We start from the raw sequence: 23,011 nt of genomic DNA on the forward strand, positions 1-23,011 counted from the left end.
CAAGGTGGTCGTCCTGCATTGCATAATGGCAAGAGGAACAATGTAGGCCCACTTTTCTAAGGAGAACATGCGCTCCTCAACAAGCAGCCATCACTATATGTCTTGGAGACATTATATTACTACTCCACCTTCACAAGCGCCAGACGTACGTTAACAGAACATATTTTGGATAAGAAAATTGATATCAAGATAATGTTTTTTTTTTCATCGGTATTTAATAAAACGAAACAAAATTGGAAATGGGATCTGTAGCTTTATTTGCATGATTTATTTTCTATTTATATAATGTATTTGTTTAGATTAAATTAAATTTTTTTTTTTTTTTTGACAGCAAGATATTTACAGACTCATATTGACTCTGTAAACCAGATCGGTAACTCCGCATCCATGTGAACGACGAAAGACGGTTGTTTCCTAGCACAACGTGCCAAGCTATCCGCCCGTAGGTTCTCCGTCCGGGGTACATAGATGATATCCGAGTTGTGGAAACTTCTTCGTAGAAGCTTAATATCTTCCAGGTAGCTTTTAAATGCTGGCCATTCTTCTGGTTCCGAAACCATCTTCACCAATTGAGTTGGAAATTGATGTTGGAAATTTGGTTGAGTTCAAAATATAAAACTATTAGATTCTGTGTTAATATATTTGTGATAAATAATTAAAAATAAGAAATATGAAAGATGATTATAAATTTAAATTATTGATTAAGTGTCAAATTTTTGGTGCATTACTTGTTTAGATACCTTAATGAAAGATACTTTATTTTATTTTATTTTATTAGTATAGATATTATCTAAGCTAATATTAAACAAAATTGTGTTATTACTTAATAATTTTAAATACGAAACTACAAACTATATATATGAACCATAGTTTAGTCAAAACATTTGTGTTAGTGTTAAGTAGTTACGATTTTTTTCTTTATCAGCATATTTATTAAAAAAAAGTTCCTGTTTTGTTAAAAACTTCTACATCTTTCTCACCTTTGGTGCATTGGTTGTAAGAAAACATTCGATGAATGAAAGCAACTATCATTTTACATATCTATCTAAAAACTTTATAATAAAAAAAAAGAGAAAACACAAAGCAAAAAAGGTAGTATATATCAATATCTATCCAAAACCTGGATTTTTTGGGTGACGTGGCCCAACCAAAATCTCAATTTCTCTGCGGATCACGCACCATCTCAATACCTTCTGACCTTTTTTTATCTCTGTTGATATATTAAAACACCGTTACATATCAAAATCCATAATCCAAGAAATTGGCCTTTTTGTCGTTTTATTTCATCACCCATTACAAAAAGTCCCCATCTTTTCTTCTTCTACCTTCCACCACTGTCACACCGCCACCTTCTAAAGTATTGATTTTTCACTGTTCTTGATAACCTCAGTTTCTCTTTGTTTCTGACAAATCTTTTGTCAAGTCTTCTTCTTTCCTCCCTTTAATGGCTCTATCTGCATTTGCTTTTCCTTCTTACATAACAACCAAAGGAGGTTTAACAGATTCTTGTTGTAAATCAAATTCTCTGTCTTCTTCTCGATCTTTGTCTGCAGATCTTCCATCACCATGTCTGAGGCCAAACACCAGTCATGTAAGATTCACTTCAGATCAACTGTAGATTTGTGTTCTTTTTGAGATTTGGTAGTAACCCATTTGGTACAATCTAGAATTAAGTAATGGGTTTACTTCATTTTTTGACAGAAGTCAAACAAATCAGACCCTTTTTGTATGTTAGTTTATTGAAATTGGACCAATGAGTAAAAGTTCTGGAGAAAATGACAGCTTTTTGTTCTGATGTTGTTGTTGTTGTGATGTGTGTTGTATTGTACAGTCAAACAGAAAGGCAAAAGTGAATGCTTCACTTGCAGAGAAGGGTGAATACTATTCAAACAGACCACCAACTCCATTACTTGACACAATCAATTACCCAATTCACATGAAAAATCTTTCCACCAAGGTAATAAAGAAAAAAAATGAATCACCATCAATCAAGCCTTTTGATCCATATCTTCTTTTGGTTTAATCTCATTGGCAGGAGCTGAAACAACTCTCTGATGAGCTGAGATCAGATGTGATCTTCAACGTCTCCAAAACAGGTGGACATTTGGGGTCAAGCCTCGGTGTTGTGGAGCTCACAGTGGCTCTTCACTACATTTTCAACACTCCACAGGACAAGATTCTTTGGGATGTTGGCCATCAGTCTTATCCTCACAAGATTCTCACCGGGAGAAGAGGCAAGATGCCGACAATGAGGCAAACCAATGGTCTCTCCGGTTTCACTAAGCGAGGAGAGAGCGAGCATGATTGCTTTGGTACAGGACATAGCTCAACCACAATATCTGCTGGCTTAGGTAAGCCAAGAAAAAATCCATTTGGTGTGTCCTTGTGGTAACAAGAAAACAAAACTGAATCATAAACTTTGGCTTTACACTTTACAGGAATGGCGGTAGGAAGGGATTTGAAAGGGAAGAACAACAATGTGGTTGCTGTGATTGGTGACGGTGCCATGACGGCAGGGCAGGCTTATGAAGCCATGAACAACGCTGGTTATCTAGACTCTGATATGATTGTCATTCTTAACGACAACAAGCAAGTCTCATTACCTACTGCCACTTTGGATGGTCCGAGTCCGCCCGTTGGCGCATTGAGCAGCGCTCTTAGTCGGTTACAGTCAAACCCAGCTCTTAGAGAGTTGAGAGAAGTCGCAAAGGCAAGTACATTGTCCTGATCTCTATGAAGTTGGATAAAAGATCTTAGCTTGTGTTGTTTATTGTTTGTTGTGTTATAGGGTGTGACAAAGCAAATAGGTGGGCCAATGCATCAGTTAGCTGCTAAGGTGGATGAATACGCTAGAGGAATGATAAGCGGAACTGGATCAACGCTGTTTGAAGAACTCGGTCTCTACTATATTGGACCAGTTGATGGACACAACATAGATGATTTGGTAGCCATTCTTAAAGAAGTTAAGAGCGCAAGAACCACAGGACCGGTTCTTATCCATGTCATAACTGAGAAAGGTCGTGGTTATCCTTACGCTGAGAGAGCTGATGACAAATACCATGGTAATATTCACTTATCTTTCGTTATATCTTAAGGAGTGTGACATTTTTATTCATTATTTTTTCTCTCAGGTGTTGTGAAATTTGATCCAGCGACTGGTAAACAGTTCAAAACTACTAACAAGACTCAGTCTTACACAACCTACTTTGCGGAGGCGTTAGTGGCGGAAGCAGAGGTAGACAAAGACGTGGTTGCGATCCATGCAGCCATGGGAGGTGGGACAGGGCTGAATCTCTTCCAACGTCGCTTCCCGACAAGATGTTTCGATGTCGGGATAGCGGAACAGCATGCAGTTACTTTTGCTGCTGGTTTAGCGTGTGAAGGCCTTAAGCCCTTTTGCGCAATCTATTCTTCTTTCATGCAGCGTGCTTATGACCAGGCAAGTTTCACAACATTCTTTTTTTTTTTAAAGGACTAATAGAGTATTAAGTGGTGATACCTTTCTCTGTAGGTTGTACATGATGTGGATTTGCAGAAGTTACCGGTGAGATTTGCGATGGATAGAGCTGGACTAGTGGGAGCTGATGGTCCAACACATTGTGGAGCGTTTGATGTGACGTTCATGGCTTGTCTTCCTAACATGATAGTGATGGCTCCATCAGATGAAGCTGAGCTTTTTAACATCGTTGCAACCGCTGCTGCTATTGATGACCGTCCTTCTTGTTTCCGTTACCCTAGAGGTAACGGTATTGGCGTTGCGTTGCCTCCCGGAAACAAAGGTGTTCCTGTTGAGGTTGGGAAAGGTAGGATCTTAAAAGAAGGAGAGAGGGTTGCGTTGTTGGGGTATGGCTCAGCGGTTCAGAGCTGTTTAGGAGCGGCTGTAATGCTCCAAGAACGTGGACTAAACGTCACCGTGGCAGATGCGCGGTTCTGCAAGCCGTTGGACCGTGCTCTCATTCGCAGCTTAGCTAAGTCTCACGAGGTGCTGATCACGGTTGAAGAAGGGTCCATTGGAGGGTTTGGATCGCATGTGGTTCAGTTTCTTGCACTGGATGGTCTTCTCGATGGGAAGCTCAAGGTTACAATTACAACTCTTTACATAATATGATTTGCTTTGTCTTTTCGAGATCTAATGATTTTTTTAATTGCTGTTGTGTCGTTTTGTGACAGTGGAGACCAATGGTATTGCCTGATAGGTACATTGACCATGGTTCACCAGCTGATCAAATGGCTGAAGCTGGACTCATGCCATCTCATATAGCAGCAACTGCACTTAACTTAATCGGAGCACCAAGGGAAGCTCTGTATTGAGTGTAGAATCTGTGGAAAACATATACAAGAAGGAAGTCATTTGGCTGAGATGGTAAAGACAATGTGTGTGCAAAGATTAGTTGTAATGTAAACTTTGTTAAGGGGTGTGTGTGATTGAGATCGAGCTGTACAACCATATCTAACATCTTTGTAAAAATCAAATATTCCCTCCGTTTTTAATAGATAACGTTTTAGAAAAAAAAAATTGTTTTTAATTATAGGACGTTTTCAGCTTTTAATATAAAATTTACTAATTTTGATGTTATATAATTTTTTATGTTTTGCAATGTTTTTTCTATTTGGTTGAAATATGGTTGGTTAAATAGTTAATTATGTTTTTTTGTTTATAAAAAGAAATCGAAAGAATACATTTTCATCTGTTTTTCATATAAACCTTTGGTTGAGATGTCTGGGAAGTTGGAACAAGGAGTGTTGATAAATTAGACAGTCGGTCGAACCGGTAAACGGGCTAATTCCTTCCTCAACGTTGAGCCACGGTCCGACCCAGACACATTAATAACATGTGCTAAACCTGCTTACATTCACTATTTCTTTTTCAAATTACACCTCCATTCTTAAAAACCGGCTCAAGACAAACGATTTACAAAAACAAAACAAAAATTCATATTTTTTTTAACTTGAACAATTAGATGGGAAATAATAAGTGAATGAACAAGAAATACAAAACTTGTCATTCTAGAAACTCTCGACTAGAAACTTTTTTCTAATTGATTTAGATATTAAATGAAATAAAACGAAATGCCAAACTACGCTTACGAAATAGTACACTTGGCGTTAGGGTTCTCGTCACTGAACAGCATGTACTTCTCTTTTTCCTTTTGCTCATCACTGTTTGGTTCGAAAACCACTTCAGGTCGTGCATTCTCTTCTGTTTTAACTTCTTGAACCACTTCAGTTTCTTCATCTTTCTCTTTAACAACCTCAACTATTTCAGGTTCAGGATCTTTCTCTTCTTCCTTCACAACCTCCACTCCTTTGCCGCCTGTTACTTTTTTGAGTTTTTTCAACAACTTCTCCAGGTCAAAACTTCCAGAAACCGCAACCTTTTGATTCTCTGTATCCTTCGTATAAGATTCAACTCCTAATAATCATTCATATACACATCATGCAAACATAAATGTTACAACGTAGCATCATATTAATTATCGTCAATTCTATATATTTACACTATGATAATCAAATATGTTGACAACAAAACAATAAATATAAATACTCTTTCCGTTCCTAAAAGATTTACTAGAGAAAAATTTTATTTCAAGAAAATACATATTTTATATTTCCAATATAATATTTGTAAACTAATAATGAGAAATTGTGAAGTTCAAGAACCATTAATTATATTTCTTAAAATTTTATTAGTTTAAAAATATAGGAAATATAAAATTACAAAAAAATTATGTATATGTAACTAAATTTTAATATGTTTTATTAAAATAAGTAAAAATTCTAAAATATAGATTTTTTAGGAACGGAGAGAGTATGATTCTACCTTTGAAGTTGGAAATAACAGCAATCATGCCTTTCTCGCATTTGTTACAATCTGGTATCTTCAATTCAACATCCAATGTACTAGAAAATATCGAAGAATAGTGAGTTGTAAACATAATTTTCTTAAACATGTTACAAATAGAAATTATACTTACCTAATAATGATATTTTTTCCTGAAGGCGGAAAGCAGCAATTCATCTTCGTATGTTTGAAATAGCGAAAGAGACCAAGTACGCAATATTTCCAGCATAAATATATTCAAAAGCCTAAAACACATATATACACACTCAGGCATATTAAACAGAGAAAAACTATTATTTTAAACGTATATGCACACATAAAGAAAAATACAATACTTAACCAGAAAAGCAATTCATAGTATAATAATACCCAATCATTTATAAAGACCATATATGATTCATATGTGTTTAATGTTTGTATATAGTATTATATATTTATATTAAATATGATTCTCTAATCATGTGATAAGAAAAAAAAATCTCAACTTAATCAAATTAATGAATTTTGCAATTAAACATAAAACTTTACTCAATTTCATTGCTTGTTTTATAAATATATATTTCTTATATTTAACTTTCTCAATTTTTCTATTTTTTTTATAAAAAAACTTAATTTTCATATATTCTTAGATTTATTTGTTTTGATTTATCTCTTAAAATTTTATGTGTACATAAGTAAAATTTTAATTTATCTAAAACAGCTATGCATTATCAGTTATTTTAGAAATGACTGTCTTAGAAAAGCTGTATTAAGTTTAAACTAAACGTGTGTCTATAAATCCAAAATAAATATATAATAAAATTCAATGAGAAAAATATTATCCAACCAGCTAATGATACATAAGTTCATTATATTTAATAAAATTGGCTAACTATATGTTAAATAGAGATTAAGAAAATACCAAAAATTAGGCATAATTTTATAAATTCTGACACATTTTACACGTATATTCCTGGATTGTTTGTGGGGGAGTAAAATAACAAAATTTTGTATTAATTATCTACTAAAATTTTAACTGTAAAATCCAATATCGAAAATGATAATGGAAAAATTTATATCCAGTAATTAAGAGATATAAGTTTATTAGATTTTATAAAATTATTTATCTAATTTGTTAGATACAGAGTTAATAAATATTACTCCTTCAGTTTCCAAACATCCATGACTTAACAAAAATATTTCAAGAATATAATTTTAAAAATATTTTAATGCATTTTTATTAGGTGATGATGGTAAGTTGTAAAATTTGAAAAATTAATTATGTTTAATGAATTTTTATTGGTGAAAGGGTTGAGAAATAGTTAATCATAAACAATAATACATTTATGATTAAAATTAAAAATTTAATCGATCTTGTATATGATAAGTGTGACCACAAACTAGATAACAAGTGATAACCATCAAATTATTTAGGTTCTCATAATGCCGGTCCAGTTTGTATTGGGATCAGTACTGATATATATACACATATATTATGTTATGCAAAATATTCATCTAGACGCGAATTTCTCTAGGGAGATACAAATTAAATATTGTAGTTGTAGCCTTGTAGGGAATAGTTACAAACTTGTAAATAGTTTATCCAAATCAATCTGTCTACCTCCCTCACTCCTATACTCCCTTGGACCTGCTGGCTTATCTGGACGACAAGAAACAAATTGATTTTTGAGGATCAGAATTCTGCTCCTGGTGAAAGAGTTACAAAAGGCATCATCCTGGCAAGAGAATGCAATCTGGCTCAAGCAAAGAAACCAAAGCAGATGGCGAATTTGCATGACCCGATCTTTCTGCAGCAGCAACCACCTCTGATGGCGCAATCACGTCCCTCCAACACGATCAATTGAAAGACAGACACGTCTTGGGATAAGGAAAACAAGGAGAGCATGCCTCACTTGGATATTGACGAGTCCAACGAGATGCAACAAGGCACTGAGATACAAGAACCGGTCGCTTCACCTCTGATGGTTGAGGCACTAGCTGTTAGATCAGGGATCATCATGGCAGCTTCTCTGGAGTTCTCACACCTCTATGTTACTGCTATCAGACACTTCAACGTTCATCAGAGCTATCACCAACAAACAACAGGAGAAGGAAATCTTCAGAATCGTCTTCAACATCCAACAGATCTCCTCTATTTTTCAATCTATCTCTTTCGATTAATTTCCTAGAACACAGAATTTGCAAGCAGATAGCTTAGCAAAAGAAATCCTACGCTCTTTCTTTTTTGGTTGCATCAGGCCTTTAATGGACTAAATAAGACTCTAGTTTGGACTTCACCCACTTTCAATTAATATATGGTTTTGCACCAAAAAAAAGTTTATCCAAAAGTATACTTTATGAAATCTGTAGAGAGATAGAGATGTAAGTTGTACAATAAATTTTCCAAGAAAGATTGCTATTTTATCATTATGCGGCTGCTGCTTTCAGATGTTTGCAATATGAAAGTAACTTTTTAACATTTGCATCCCCAAAAAAGGAAGTAACTATTGTCTTTCTCAAAAAAAAATTGTCTTTAAAAGGTTGACCCCTGAATGTCACAAAAAGAGAGTAAAGATTGGCCGGTGGAAAAACGCACTAATGGGAAAAACGGAAAAATAAATAAAGTCCATAATCCATATAAACACGTTGGTTCTGAGTTTTGGATAGGGTTGGACAATCAGGATCTCAATTATTGGTTCGGATTCATTTGAGTTTCAGATTTTCTGGTTCATAATTTCAGTTCCATTTAAATATTTTAAAACTTCCGATTGGGCTCGATTCGAATTTAGTCAAATTCAGTTTTGATTTAGTTACTGGCTGCATCCACAGTACTTTTGGTTTCAGATATATTAATCGAGTTATCGTTTCTAAAAATATTTATTTGTATTTGATTAAATTCAATATATTTTCAGTTTTTTCAATAAATTTGTGTACCTGGCTTCATGAAAACATATTATGTTCTTTCAAAATAATTTTGGGAAACTCGTCTATCAACCATAGTCACTGAACCATATATGACAATGTCAAACATATCATAACATACCAAAACCTTGTATGAAAAAGAATCAATACATAATGAAACGTAAGCAAATTAAAATTGACAACTACGAACTCTATAAACGTAAAAATATTATTTAAACTTTAAAATAAAACAGCATTGTTTAAAATTTATGAGTAAACTTATTCATAACTGAACTTTATATGTAATTTTCAAAACATAAAACATAAATATTTACCAAATACCAAAAACATAAACTACATGTTTGTGTAATTATTCATGCAATAGATAATTATTACATGTATTTGGATACACATTCGGGAATGAGATTGTATTTGGTACGACTTCTTTTCCGGATTTTGAATTTCTCAGATTTTTTATGGATATCTATTTGGATTCGGATCGGATAAAAACTCATAATCCAAAATATCATAAAGCAATATCCATTCGGTATTTATGTCAGATTTGGATAAGTTTGAATTTATTTTTTAGTTCAATTTATAAGTTTGGATTCAGTTTATTTATCCAGCCATAATTTTGGACATGCCTGTGACATTTGAAAATTTCTTAACCATGAGAAAAAAAATAGAAATAAGAAGGACAAATCTTATAAATAACATTTTTTAGTTTTTGTCAATGTACGGAGACTTTCTTTAAAATTGAATATTATTTTGAGAAAAATAATAACATAGCAACATTCTTATCGATTGGGATCTCAATAAAAAAAGATTCTTAATAATAAATTATTATTATCTTAATTAGTTTTGTTTAACTAATTAAATTTAATTATAAATTAAATATCTGAGCTATGGAAATAAGGTTCTCTATGCTATCAAACGAGAACTTTTTCTTGTTCTCCTTTCATTTTGTTGGTTAAGTTATTAAGTTATTACATGTTGGGATTTATTTAATCCATGTCTAATTCGATATTGTTGTCAATTTTGGACCTTAGACAAACTACTTTTAGTTTATTTTCCAAATGTCTAATTTTCTAACGTCGGATATAGTTTGACATATCACGTTAGATACTTATCGTAAACTTTGAGATGGAGTTGCTTTAAGCGTCGACTACGGATGGAATTACGGTCAAGATAGGTTATCATTACATATTCGCTGTCGTGATCACTGCCTTATCATATACAGGTTCAACTTTCAAGGGGACGATCTTCCGTCTTGGTTTATTCAAGACAGCTTGCCTTAATTATTTATTTTATTATTCTATTTGTGGTCTTCCTTTTTCCCTAATTGTACAATAAACAAATTGTGCCTTGCGTATTCTTTCTTGCGGATTTTGTTATAACTGTGAAAGTGCTCATCAATTATTGAAGGCTCACTTAACTTACTTTTTTCGAGAAAGACTCACTTAACTTAACTTAGTCCTACACTATATTAACTAACCTACAATCTGCTAAGTTTAACGAATCATCAACGACGTATACTTATGAGATCAGGAAACGTCATAATTACGATAGCATGACTTGATACCAAAACGGTCGATGGATTGAAACTCGTCCAACCAAAAATTTAGTTTCTGTTTTTAAATAGTTTGTATATTATCTAAGTCTATCAGTTTGATTTTATATTATTATACTAACACATGCATGATTCATTTAAAATATGTTTGTAAATAAAATATGAAAAATCTAGTATGTCCAAGTTAAACGTTCAATTTGAACCTTTGTCAAAATCAAAACGTTTAATTTTAACCAATTTGTATGAATTTAGTTCAGTAATAAATTTTGGTATTGACCATAAACCGATCTTGTTTTACTGAGTGCATCTTGCTTTGGTCGTTAAATTAAGTGGCCAAGTAAAATCTACTTTATTAAAACAGAAGTACACTTATAGAATAACCCTAAAAGTTACATAATATTTACAGTCAAATGCCATTGAGAATTAAATTAGTTTTACATTAAAAATGATTGTCTTTTCCACTTATTCATTGTTTTCCTAAAATAACTCAAACTAACCACAAAAAAAGGAAACATATTATTAATAAACTCAAACAAACTACATATTTTTAAATAAATGAACAAACATAAATAATTCTCCTGCAGTATCGACACCCTAACATTGCTTATTATATAAATCTCATCCTTAGCTTACGTAACCTGCACGAACATCAAATTATATAAGTAATTAAACTAAGAAAAATTAACAATGATTCTCACACGAGTTGAACAATTTCAGTTCACTTAATTTCACGGTGGTGTCTGTAGCATATTTGTAACCACTTTATTATATTGAAATATTCCACTGACTTCCCTATGTCCAAATAATTAATAATCATTATCTATCTTATTAAAATCTAATATTTGTGAATTGAAAATCTTTTTCCCTAACAATCTTCGGAAAAAAAATAGAAATATTTGCTGAATTTACTAATTTGTTTCTAAATAAGATTTCCCCTTCAATTTCGGAACAAGGAATATATATATATATATATATATATATATATATATATATAATTTGATCTATAACTACTAAACAATAAACATAATATTCGAATTTCAACACCATATTCTGCATACTAATGCAAACAAGAGATGCCTTACGAGGGTGGTTAAGATATTTCCTCAACTTTAGCGTTTTGTATTGCGTTAAAAAAATTGACCCACACACTTGCGGAACAAGCATAAAATCTTATCATTTCCTATTTCAAATCATAACCATTAAGATTTTACCATAATTTCAAAAACAAGAAACATAATCAACAAAATATTCTTTTCATTTATTTCACCTAATATGCCTTGCAAAATAAGCAAAGATATTTATTCTCAACTAGGGTATTGTCTCTCTACTATATATTCTATCCGAGTACAAACTCATTCTACACATTCTTTTACGACTTACCTCACAAAAAAATCATGTCTGCTAACAAAAGATTTCATTTGATCAGCGATCTTAAACCCTTTAAGGAAGTGTGGCATGTTCAAGTAAAACTGATTCACTCATGGATACAAAACCCACCTTACGCTGATGAAACATTAGAAATGGTTTTAACTGATCAAACTGTTAGTTCTACTCTTTGTATTTTTTTGAATTTTAGTAAAGTAGATAAGGATGATTAAGTGATGATCTAAGATAAATAACAGGTAAAACATTAGAAATGCCACGGTGTGATCAAATTATGTTACAGCAATATTTGTATTATGTGATGTATTTTTGTCATCATTTGTATAAAAATTTGATACATTATATAAAGTGTGAAAATTTTTAATTGCATTACGTAAACAGAAAAATACACCCGCCCGGTCGGGCGGGTCCAGATCTAGTTTCTTTTAAAACTGAATTGAATTTGTTCTTTTAATAGATTTGTTACAGAAAGACTATATATGGATTGTTTATATGATTACATGGCAAAGTTACCCTTTACATATTTATCTGGCCGAAACAAGTCAAGATAAAGATGTGTTTATCCCCCACGCTTTTTCTTCAACATATCTTCTTTCATTTCTCTTTCCACGTTCATATGCCTATTCACACAAATTGAAGGAAAAAGAGATCTTGGTTTTATTATTGTAATTCCATTAAATAGCTTCATCAAGTGCTAAGTATAATTAGGTGTCAAAAAAAAACTAAAACTATCGACACCATAAGCGATCATATATATTCGTTCCTGCTTCTTTCTTCAAAATTTTTAAACTTCACAACTTAAAATATTTTCAATAACAGTAGATTTTAGAGTACTCTACGAAATGTTAACTTCAATAACAATGAATTTTAAATGAATTTTTAAAATTTTTATTTGAATAACAGTGAATTTGTTATTTTAATACAAATCACCTAAAACTTTCAGTTGAATACACCCCTTAAAAACCGGTGGCTAGTTTTCTTTATTCTTCTCTGCACATATAAAACACATCCTTAAGAAAAAAAATCAATTTTCACTTGGAATCAAACAATCAACCATTCCTGTTTTCTTCATTTCTACACCAAGTTTATGTACGGCAGTATTATTTCTCAATTAATTATTACAATGATGAACGCAGTATGTACCTCGGAGGTTCAAGGTCCGGTTAGTTTATATATATCGTTTAGCTTTTTTTTGTGCAACATATATATCGTTTAGCTAATTAAAGTTTAAATGCAAATTATTAAAATATATGAGTGACAAGGTGAGAACGATGTCTTTGTTTTATATTACAGAGCTAGCAGCCTAGCCCTACACAATACGAATACATATCCGCAACTTCATTCAAAATTTTGTTTTGTGTAAATACCATTTATAAATTTGTTTTCCTCCCTTGAAAGGAACTTATGTTTAATTACATTAATCATATAATAAAAGCCGACAAAAAAAACACACGTGAAAGAAAGCTTTGTGGTGATAGTCATGCTATGGCTGGAAATAGCGAAACCAAACAGCAAGGTAGGATTGCTGGATGGTTTGAGGTCGTGCTGAGCGTTGATTTTGTGAAGTGTTTCAATCCCAAGAATGTAGTTTTCTTTGACAACTTGGATTTCTCTAATCAGAAGCTGAACTGACCTACTTGATGAGTTATGCAGTCTCAAGTTCCTCTCACGCCAAAGAATGTAGCATACCGCATGTAGCAAAATCTTGCATACTAATTTAACTTTCCCATTTTGAGAAGCCTAAGTCCAAACTTCACTAGAGAATGAACATTGAAAGAACAAGTGTGCTCTCGATTCATCGCAATACTGCAAAGACGAAAGACACTTGGAACATTCATACCCCACCCCAGTAGCATGTTCCTTATATTGAGAGTTACAACCTATGCCAAGAAAGCATGCTTTGGGATATTAGAGCTAAACCAGACTGACTTAAAACCAAGGAACTGGAGAGGTGGATAAATAGATTATTAAGTCCCTTGAATGAAGATGAAGAAGATTCCTGGAGTATGCTAAACTTCATTCAAATTAGTAGCGATAATAACCCTTTTTGGAAGAAAAAAGCCAGTTATGAAATGACATCTTATACGAGCATTCACATTACTGAGTATCTCACAAGAAGTTTTCATATAAATAATATTAATTGTTTAAACATAATTGAGTTAAATATTTAAATTAGTTATAAAATAAATTAAACTAGTTATCAAGTAAAATATATAATGAAAATATCTTATAATTTTTATTGAATATCTCAAACCAGAACTTTGTATCTTTTCCTTTTCGTGAATGCGCTAACCCCTAATCAATCTATCATATACCAAAGGAAAGAAATAACTTAAAATGTCAATTTCGGACTATCGTATTTGTTCGTAAAAGGACGGTTGTCTCTTTTTGTAGACATGTAATTGTTGTATACATTAATACATACATACAACAATTTAACGTAGTTTTTTTTTTCTTGTAACTTAACAATTTAACGTAGTTTCACATTAACAAATACGCTACCAATAACATTGACCACCAATAAAGATGAGAACGCCAGAAGATGTGATTGCTACATATATATTATGAACGTATTGACTCTTAAGATATTCAAACATCGCTGCCGTGTCCGGAACATCCACCATCTTTTTCCCATGACCTTGTATTATAATAATATATAACTATTAGTTTACTAATGACAATTCAATTATGTTTTCTTCTTCGAAACACACACACACAATAATATAAAAACCCCTCTCAACATACCAAAAATATCACCAACTCCCCATAACACAAAAATATCACATTTCGTAACAAATTTAGATTTGTCCATCGATGGGTTCCGATGAAACCAAATCGACGATTGACACGGAGAAAACAACCGTTCCAGGAGGAAGCTGCACCACGTCGAAGAGTTGTTGGATGGTTCAAGTTGTGCTAAGATTATTTCTGTTTGCAGCAACTTTGACATCAATTGTGGTGATGGTTACGAGTAAACAGAGCAAGACTATTCCTATATTTCCCTTTCATACTCAAGCAAAGTTCACACACTCACCGGCTTTTATGTAAGTTCATCCTAATTTTTCACAGTTAATCCACTATTCTCGTAGTCGAAACTGATTGATTGTCTTAATAAAATGGCGGAGTTCATATTTAATTTGTATATCTCAGGGTCAAATAAATACAAAGTATAGTTTATTTGGAATTATGTAGAACGTTGCGACTTGGCAAAGACCAACACTTAATTTGAAATATAGGTTGTAGTTTTTTAGCATGGGGGGTTTTAGTAAACCATAAATTAATCCAAGTTAGAAGGAAGCCATGTCAAATTTGAATGGTGTAATACAATGATAATACTAGTAGATCTTAAATCTGGTCAATGTTTATATACTTTTGAGAAATAAGAAAGGATCCATCATACATAGATAATCATACCTGTGCATGTAACATATATATTGGAGCATGAACGTTAGGTTAAAGAAATATATTTAATAAATAACTATAATACGTGCTTAAAAAACGAATAATCTTTGATGCAAATGGGAGTAGTTTTTTGGGACCAAATATATGGGAGTGGTTGGAATTTTCGAAACAGAGATTTTAGAAAGTCAATAATGATTGGCTCAATCTCTGGGAGTTTTTTTGGACCAAATATATGGGAGTAGCTTTAATATTGTACACTTTGTTTATAGTATTGAATAACTCAATCTCTTTATTTTTGTTAATACGCAGATACTTTGTGGTAGCATTATCGGTGGCTTGCTTTTACAGCATTATATCTACACTTGCCACCCTATCTGCTTTCAAGAAGCCTTCCTCTTGCTCTGCGATTCTCTTGCTTAATCTTGCCATTATGGATGCGGTAATTCCTCTTTATTAAACCGTATCTATTAATTTTAAACCATAGAGAAATCAAATTGTTATTTCCTAGTCGGTAGTAAAGCCAAAACAATTGGTTTAGAAACCAAACAAAAAGTTGGACTTTTTTTTTAAAATTGTACTTGGACTATGCTTGGGTTACTTGCACGAAATTTAAGCATCTCTAAAATTTAATGTATAATTTGGTATAAGAGACAAAATCACTACTTAACTTAAATGTAACGTTTAGTCAAAAAAAAAACTTATTTGTAACTTTTTTTACTAACAAAAAACGACAATTTTTTGGCAGGTGATGGTAGGTATAGTGGCGTCAGCGACCGGAGCATCAGGTGGAGTAGCGTACATTGGTCTGAAGGGCAACAAGAACGTACGATGGAGAAAAATCTGTGATCTCTACGACACGTTTTGCCATCACGTCGGAGGCGCAATCGCAGTCTCACTGGTCGCTTCTATCATCCTCCTTCTCCTCTCCATCATCTCTGTCCTCTCCCTCTACAAGAGAATCCGTTGATTCATTCTCTCTTTCTTTGAATCTTTCATAGTCAACGCATATTGATGTCATTCTTGTTGTTGCTTTGCTGATCTGTCGAAGTTAATCTTTGTGTTTTTTAATTCTAGTCTTGTTTTCTTTTATTTTTGTATGATTGTGTGTTTAGTTTGTTTGTAAACCGATGTTTTTAGTTAATTTTGAATGTTGTTTATGTTTTGTATTGATGATTTCCTTCATAGTTAAATGCTTCTCTGTCTCTTGTTTATATTGATCCAACTGTTGACCAAGTTAAAGGCAATTGTGGTTAAATGTGTATTTACGGTTAGGGAAAAAAATACGATTAGAGAATAGAGACAGTGAAAGATAGGAAAGTATATAGCAAAATTAGTTGTTTGGGAAAATAATCATGCTTTGTCATATGTTATTTTGTTAAATAGATCCGATCAGACGGACGATCCAGAATTGTTAAACAAACCAATTTCTGAATCTTTGGGACGACTAAATATATAAATTCAAAGTTCAGCTAAAAATTGATTTCGCTGACCATTGACCGTACCAGCCATGCAGAAACTTCTAGAAAAATTGGAAAATTGTTTTTAAATGTCAACGTATAAATTTATGGCAAATAAATCACTGCAAGATCGTATGCTCAGAAGATATGGAGATGATGGGGGATAAATCAAACAGCATCATCAACAGCACTACTAGTACCTTTGAAGAAAAGATTGATGCCTGTCTGCAATTTTCAACATCAACAAGATTTACCCACTATCAAAACTTACCAATTTGGATTCTTTGGAAGATCTGGAAAAGCCGTAATGTATTTAAATTTCAACAAAAAAATATTAACTGGGAGAGAATACTACAACAGGCTCAAGCTGATAGGAAAGAATGGAGTTTGCAAAATAATGACCAAACCAGGATAATAAATGGGAACACTAATGGGAGGAGCATGTCAAGTGGATGGCGAAAACCACCTTTAGGATGGGTCAAATGCAATGTTGATGGTTCTTTTTCAGCTCAACAACAAACAAGTACAGCGGGATGGGTAATCAGAGATTCAAATGGAACATATAAGGGAGCAGGACAAGCCAATGGGAACCATGTTAACAATGCATTGGAGAGTGAAATACAAGCTCTCATCGTTGCAATGCAAAACTGCTGGAGTAAAAGATATTGTAGTAAGATGATCAAAATATTAAACAATGAAGTGCTTCATTTTACGGGGTATAACTGGATTCGAGAAGTGAATTGGTGGAAACAGAAGTTTGAAGACATATCATTTATGTGGATCGGAAGAGATGGGAATCAAGTTGCAGATGGTCTAGCAAAGAATGAGATTCCAAATAACGTTTCTTTTTATTTCTTCATTTTGTTCCTAACTGTATTACCCATTTGTTACACTAAGATCACATTCGATCATAAAGTTAATGAAAGCGAAGTTATAAAAAAAATGAAATCCACTGTATCTTTAATTATTATCTGAAAAGAAAAAATGTTATTATTATCAAAGGAAAAAAAATAACGCAAGGTATCGAACTGTTGGCGGTAAGTCAAAATAATTTGTTGAGTGGCCACTAGACAAAAATAGATTTTTTGGAATATAGCTTCCCTAAACATTTCATATTCTGTAGCGCTTAAAGTCCATGCTTTATGGATATTAGCCCAGGACCGATCCTGATTCCCATGACAATTAAGTTAGCCAGAACTAGGAGATGGAACCACCCTCCTGCTCCTATGTGTTTGCCATATTTGTATATTGTTTGAGTGTTTTCTAATTATTATACTAAAACGATTTATTATAAATCTTTTAATTTTCTAATGCGACAATTTTCCACAATTATCTTACATTACGAAAATGACAACGATTAAATTGGTCCCAAACGCAACCAACTCCTAACTTTAGTTTTCGGTTAACGGGTATGGGCTGATTCTAAACATATCAATTTATTCAAAAGCCATGTTGAAAACGTATCTCTTAATATTTTTTTTTGAATGAATGTTAAATTTATTCATGCAAAAACATATTTACATCATATGCAACTGGTTATGAATCAAAGAATCAGACTCATGAAACATATCTCTTAATTACTGCAACTGTATAAATGAGTACGCGACGTCGTAGCTATACTATTATTTATGAAGTGATTTAGCTTATTTGTCATGATTTTAGGTATTTTTTCTTATTTGTCAGGTTTTAGTTAGGTTTAATCTGAATCATTAATTTATTAATAATTTTTAGTTGAGTCCATAATTTTTTAATTTAAATACTATAACTATAAAATAAATAATTAGATATATAGAATTAATTTAAAATATATTCTTAATGAGTTTTATATATAATTAAAAACGAATTTTGATTTAATAATATTTAAATCTATATGTTATATTAAAATTCTTATTTTCTTACTTGTCATATTTTATTAGGTTTTAAGCTTTTATATAGGTCATTGATTTATTATTAGTTTTTAACTGAGTATTTATTAATTTTCACAAAACCCATAATGAATTTTATATATAATAAAAAACGAATTTTCTTTTAATAATATTAATTTATATGCTATATTAAATAATTAATTATAAACTAATATAATAAAATTGTGAAAATATATTTAAAAATTAAGAGAATTCTTATATATATTGTGTTGCTATCTGAAAATAATATTTTTATTATAAAGTTAAAAAATTAAGATATAAAACAATTTATAATTAAATATTAGTCAAACAAAAATATTTATATAAAGATATTTTCTAAACTATTTCAAATATATGAGTGTTTTAAAAATTTTAACACAATAATAAGTACATAGTTTGATGAACGTTTTTTTGACATATATAAATAATTTGATCTTTGATTTAACTATTTAAAATCATAAATAATAACTTAACTTGTAAGTTCAGAACTATTTTTTTTTGCTTTTACTTTAAACCAGTTTAAGTTTAATTCGTGAAACATTATAGTTTCAATTGGTGACCACTAGAAGAATGAAAAAAATGAACAAAATAAAAAATAAAATTTCATTTGAGGAAATGAAAAAATTAAAAAAATATGAATTTTTTTCCAATTTGTTCCTTGTCAAATTGCGTAGGAAAATTGTTTCTTACAAATTGATTCCTTCATGGAGAATTTAGAAGAAAAAAGTGAGATCTACTTTTCAATAATTTGACTAAAATTTCAACATAACTGGTATAAATTTTGAGTAACAAAGAATTCACCACAATTTTTTTCCTTCAACATGTTCACCAATTAGAGTTATTATGGCAATTTTTTTATTAATAAGATATATAATAATAAGTATTCGTATATGATATACTAGGTGTTTTTGATTAATAAGGTGTTTCGTAAAATATATAATGATTATGTCTGCATGTGCGGGCAAAACACCTAATATATCATATATGCAATAACGTATACGATCTGATCTGGTATATATATTTAAATTTTATTTTATGGATTATAATATCAAAGACGAAAGAGGCTCTCAGTGTCTGCACTTGCCAACTGCTATGGTTGCATTAATTAAGTGACAAAATCCCTTCAATGCTCTCCTTCTCTTTTCATTTATTTCGATCAAATACCCACTTTTTATTAGCAACGATATACACAGTTGGGAACGCTTTATTGTTTTAGATTCCTTTTTTTTTTCGAGAAGGATAGTTTTCATATTTTTAGAATGATCCTACTATATAAAAGGGGCTAAATTAAAGCTCCCTAAACACTGCCACATAGGCAAAAAAAATCCTCACCAATCATTCAGCCATGTCACTATCGGATTGTGCCTCACCAAATAAATGGGAACAGAGTTTTGTCACGGGCTGGTCCAATTCCTGAGTATCACTAAAAACCTATAAACACACTCAGCCCACAGTTTTGTCACGGGCTGGTCCAACTCCTAAGTGTCACTAAAGACCTAGAAACTCACTCAACCCACATCGCGTAACCCTTTGCTATGTCTCAAGAATACACTCAGCATCCACCTTAAAGAATACTACTACTATATATATTGAATACAATACATTATTAGACTAGACTGATTTTTTTTTTTGAAAACAGTCTAGACTGATTTAGAAATAAGTTTTTATGCTTAAATAATATTAAAAAATCTAAATTATTATTTAGAGAAATATAGATGAATAAATAACTCATTTTACATAATGTTGACAAACATCATAAGTGCTCTGTATACAAATCAGTTGGAAAACACACATGTGAATCAAAAAAGTCCAGAATCAAAGACAAATTTTCCAATCAAAAACTCTCTCACAAAGGACGTATCTTCACTTTTACCTATTAAAATCTTTGAATTTTAATTCAAACCAAACATATTTATTAAAAATAACAATATAATCTCGGAATTATATTCATTATTTGTTTGTATGTAATACCATTTTCTATAACAATTTTAAATTGCTTCATAAATTTATATAAAACCATTAAAAAAAATTTGATACAAATTTTTCACCATAGGACGGGCCAACCACTCTGGAGATTATAATGGAGACGTTTCTATTGACGTTTTTAATAACTAATTGCAAACAATTATTAGTATTGATATATTAATTTAATGCTCTAATCCAAAACTCTAATAAAAAAAATTACATGTTTACCATTTTCATGGTACCACTTTTCATTTTTATCACCACTAAATAGACATTTTCAAAAATACATTCTTCATTAAGTGGCAAAATACTCTTATGTCATTGTTATTTATATACATAATAAATCATTATTTAAATAAAAAATTAAAAAATTAAAAATTAAAAACTAAAAAAAAATTATAAAATTTTAAATTTTTTTAAAAAAGTTAAAAAAAATTTTAAAAATTAAAAACAATAGAAAAAGTAAAAAAAAATTATGTTTTCGAATTATACTTTTTCAAATTCGAACTTTTATATAAATGTTTTTTAAAAAAAAAAATTTCGAAATTTTTCTGAAATTTTTTTTTTCAAATTTCTTTTTGAAAAAAGAAAATTATGTTTGAAACTATTTTTAAAAAAATTTTATATATTTTTTAAGTATTTATTTATATATTTACTATAATCCTAAATTTCAAATTCCAAAAACCATGTCCCACCCCTCAACTCTAAAGTTAACTAATCTAGACTTAGGGTTTAGAGTTGAGGGGTGGGACATGGTTTTTGGAATTTGAAATTTAGGATTATAGTAAATATATAAATAAATACTTAAAAAATATATAAAAATTTTTTAAAAATAGTTTCAAACATAATTTTCTTTTTTCAAAAAGAAATTTGAAAAAAAAATTTCAGAAAAATTTCGAAATTTTTTTTTTTAATAAACATTTATATAAAAGTTCGAATTTGAAAAAGTATAATTCGAAAACATAATTTTTTTTACTTTTTCTATTGTTTTTAATTTTTAAAATTTTTTTTAACTTTTTTAAAAAAATTTAAAATTTTATAATTTTTTTTTAGTTTTTAATTTTTAATTTTTTAATTTTTTATTTAAATAATGATTTATTATGTATATAAATAACAATGACATAAGAGTATTTTGCCACTTAATGAAGAATGTATTTTTGAAAATGTCTATTTAGTGGTGATAAAAATGAAAAGTGGTACCATGAAAATGGTAAACATGTAATTTTTTTTATTAGAGTTTTGGATTAGAGCATTAAATTAATATATCAATACTAATAATTGTTTGCAATTAGTTATTAAAAACGTCAATAGAAACGTCTCCATTATAATCTCCAGAGTGGTTGGCCCGTCCTATGGTGAAAAATTTGTATCAAATTTTTTTTAATGGTTTTATATAAATTTATGAAGCAATTTAAAATTGTTATAGAAAATGGTATTACATACAAACAAATAATGAATATAATTCCGAGATTATATTGTTATTTTTAATAAATATGTTTGGTTTGAATTAAAATTCAAAGATTTTAATAGGTAAAAGTGAAGATACGTCCTTTGTGAGAGAGTTTTTGATTGGAAAATTTGTCTTTGATTCTGGACTTTTGTGATTCACATGTGTGTTTTCCAACTGATTTGTATACAGAGCACTTATGATGTTTGTCAACATTATGTAAAATGAGTTATTTATTCATCTATATTTCTCTAAATAATAATTTAGATTTTTTAATATTATTTAAGCATAAAAACTTATTTCTAAATCAGTCTAGACTGTTTTCAAAAAAAAAAATCAGTCTAGTCTAATAATGTATTGTATTCAATATATATAGTAGTAGTATTCTTTAAGGTGGATGCTGAGTGTATTCTTGAGACATAGCAAAGGGTTACGCGATGTGGGTTGAGTGAGTTTCTAGGTCTTTAGTGACACTTAGGAGTTGGACCAGCCCGTGACAAAACTGTGGGCTGAGTGTGTTTATAGGTTTTTAGTGATACTTAGGAATTGGACCAGCCCGTGACAAAACTCTGTTCCCATTTATTTGGTGAGGCACAATCCGATAGTGACATGGCTGAATGATTGGTGAGGATTTTTTTTGCCTATGTGGCAGTGTTTAGGGAGCTTTAATTTAGCCCCTTTTATATAGTAGGATAATTGTCTTTTATCCTTCATTAAAAGTGAGAGTAAAAATGTGTAAACATGAAAAGTTGTACTATGAATGTGTTATTTGTGGTAATTTCCCATAAAACGAATATAAAAGCACATCATTATAATTGTTTGCCAATGTAGGTTTTCTTTTTATATAGTAGTGATGTTTTAAATTTTAAAATACAAATTATGGACCATTTTACACTGTCTATCATAAAATACTAATTCCACACACATACACTATAAAATTCGATGAAAATTGAAACCTACTAGCAAACCCACCAAAATAATAAAAAATTAACACTTCCAAATACTCATGCTTCGTCCTTTTTTTTAAAAAAAAAGGAAGTTTGGCAATAAAAAATAAACAAACAAACTATCTTCACTTCAAAAATCCAATTTTTTATAATTAAATTAAATTATGTTCACTTCAAATACATATTCTTTAATTAAATTAAATTAAAGGAAAGA

General features: G+C 30.8%; 3 protein-coding genes across 4 annotated transcripts; 2 read left to right on the forward strand and 1 right to left on the reverse strand.

The window, feature by feature from the left end:
* Positions 1-1,328: 1,328 nt before the first annotated feature.
* LOC103860788 (1-deoxy-D-xylulose-5-phosphate synthase, chloroplastic) lies at positions 1,329-4,510 on the forward strand (the record flags this gene model as incomplete). The annotated part of the gene is given in 8 exon segments (NM_001301934.1): positions 1,329-1,591; positions 1,832-1,957; positions 2,036-2,351; positions 2,439-2,710; positions 2,789-3,062; positions 3,132-3,439; positions 3,512-4,078; positions 4,171-4,510. Coding segments are annotated over 8 exon segments (2,151 nt in total). The 3' UTR covers positions 4,312-4,510.
* LOC103860789 (heavy metal-associated isoprenylated plant protein 19) lies at positions 4,374-14,105 on the reverse strand. Of its 2 annotated transcripts, XR_004456850.1 has the most exons (3): positions 5,976-14,105; positions 5,822-5,901; positions 4,374-5,413 (listed from the first exon to the last, which is right to left on the reverse strand). XR_004456850.1 is itself a non-coding variant. In XM_033288945.1 (2 exons), the coding sequence occupies exons 1-2, from the start codon at positions 5,949-5,951 to the stop codon at positions 5,085-5,087; spliced, it is 459 nt and encodes a 152-aa protein (XP_033144836.1). In that variant the 5' UTR covers positions 5,952-14,105; the 3' UTR covers positions 4,374-5,084. The 2 variants fall into 2 exon arrangements, 1 of the variants encoding a protein (XP_033144836.1); XM_033288945.1 differs by having other exon boundaries at positions 5,822-14,105.
* Positions 14,106-14,351: 246 nt separating this feature from the next.
* Positions 14,352-16,288, forward strand: LOC103860790 (CASP-like protein 1D1). Its single transcript, XM_009138456.2, has 3 exons — positions 14,352-14,719; positions 15,387-15,516; positions 15,823-16,288. The coding sequence occupies exons 1-3, from the start codon at positions 14,490-14,492 to the stop codon at positions 16,042-16,044; spliced, it is 582 nt and encodes a 193-aa protein (XP_009136704.1). The 5' UTR covers positions 14,352-14,489; the 3' UTR covers positions 16,045-16,288.
* The last annotated feature ends 6,723 nt before the right edge of the window (positions 16,289-23,011 follow it).

This window comes from Brassica rapa, chromosome A03 (assembly GCF_000309985.2).
Source record: "Brassica rapa cultivar Chiifu-401-42 chromosome A03, CAAS_Brap_v3.01, whole genome shotgun sequence".
In the NCBI taxonomy this organism is placed as follows: Eukaryota; Viridiplantae; Streptophyta; class Magnoliopsida; order Brassicales; family Brassicaceae; genus Brassica; species Brassica rapa.

What these genes read in the sequence shown, in the direction of transcription:
- LOC103860790 (XM_009138456.2), top strand. Translation starts at nt 14,490, where the DNA reads ATGGGTTCCGATGAAACCAAATCGACGATTGACACGGAGAAAACAACC. An exon ending in ACACACTCACCGGCTTTTAT is followed by an intron (nt 14,720 to 15,386) that starts GTAAGTTCATCC and finishes GTTAATACGCAG; the next exon opens with ATACTTTGTGGTAGCATTAT. An exon ending in ATCTTGCCATTATGGATGCG is followed by an intron (nt 15,517 to 15,822) that starts GTAATTCCTCTT and finishes ATTTTTTGGCAG; the next exon opens with GTGATGGTAGGTATAGTGGC.
- LOC103860789 (XM_033288945.1), bottom strand. Translation starts at nt 5,951, where the DNA reads ATGTTTAAGAAAATTATGTTTACAACTCACTATTCTTCGATATTTTCT. An exon ending in TGTTATTTCCAACTTCAAAG is followed by an intron (nt 5,414 to 5,821) that starts GTAGAATCATAC and finishes AATGATTATTAG; the next exon opens with GAGTTGAATCTTATACGAAG.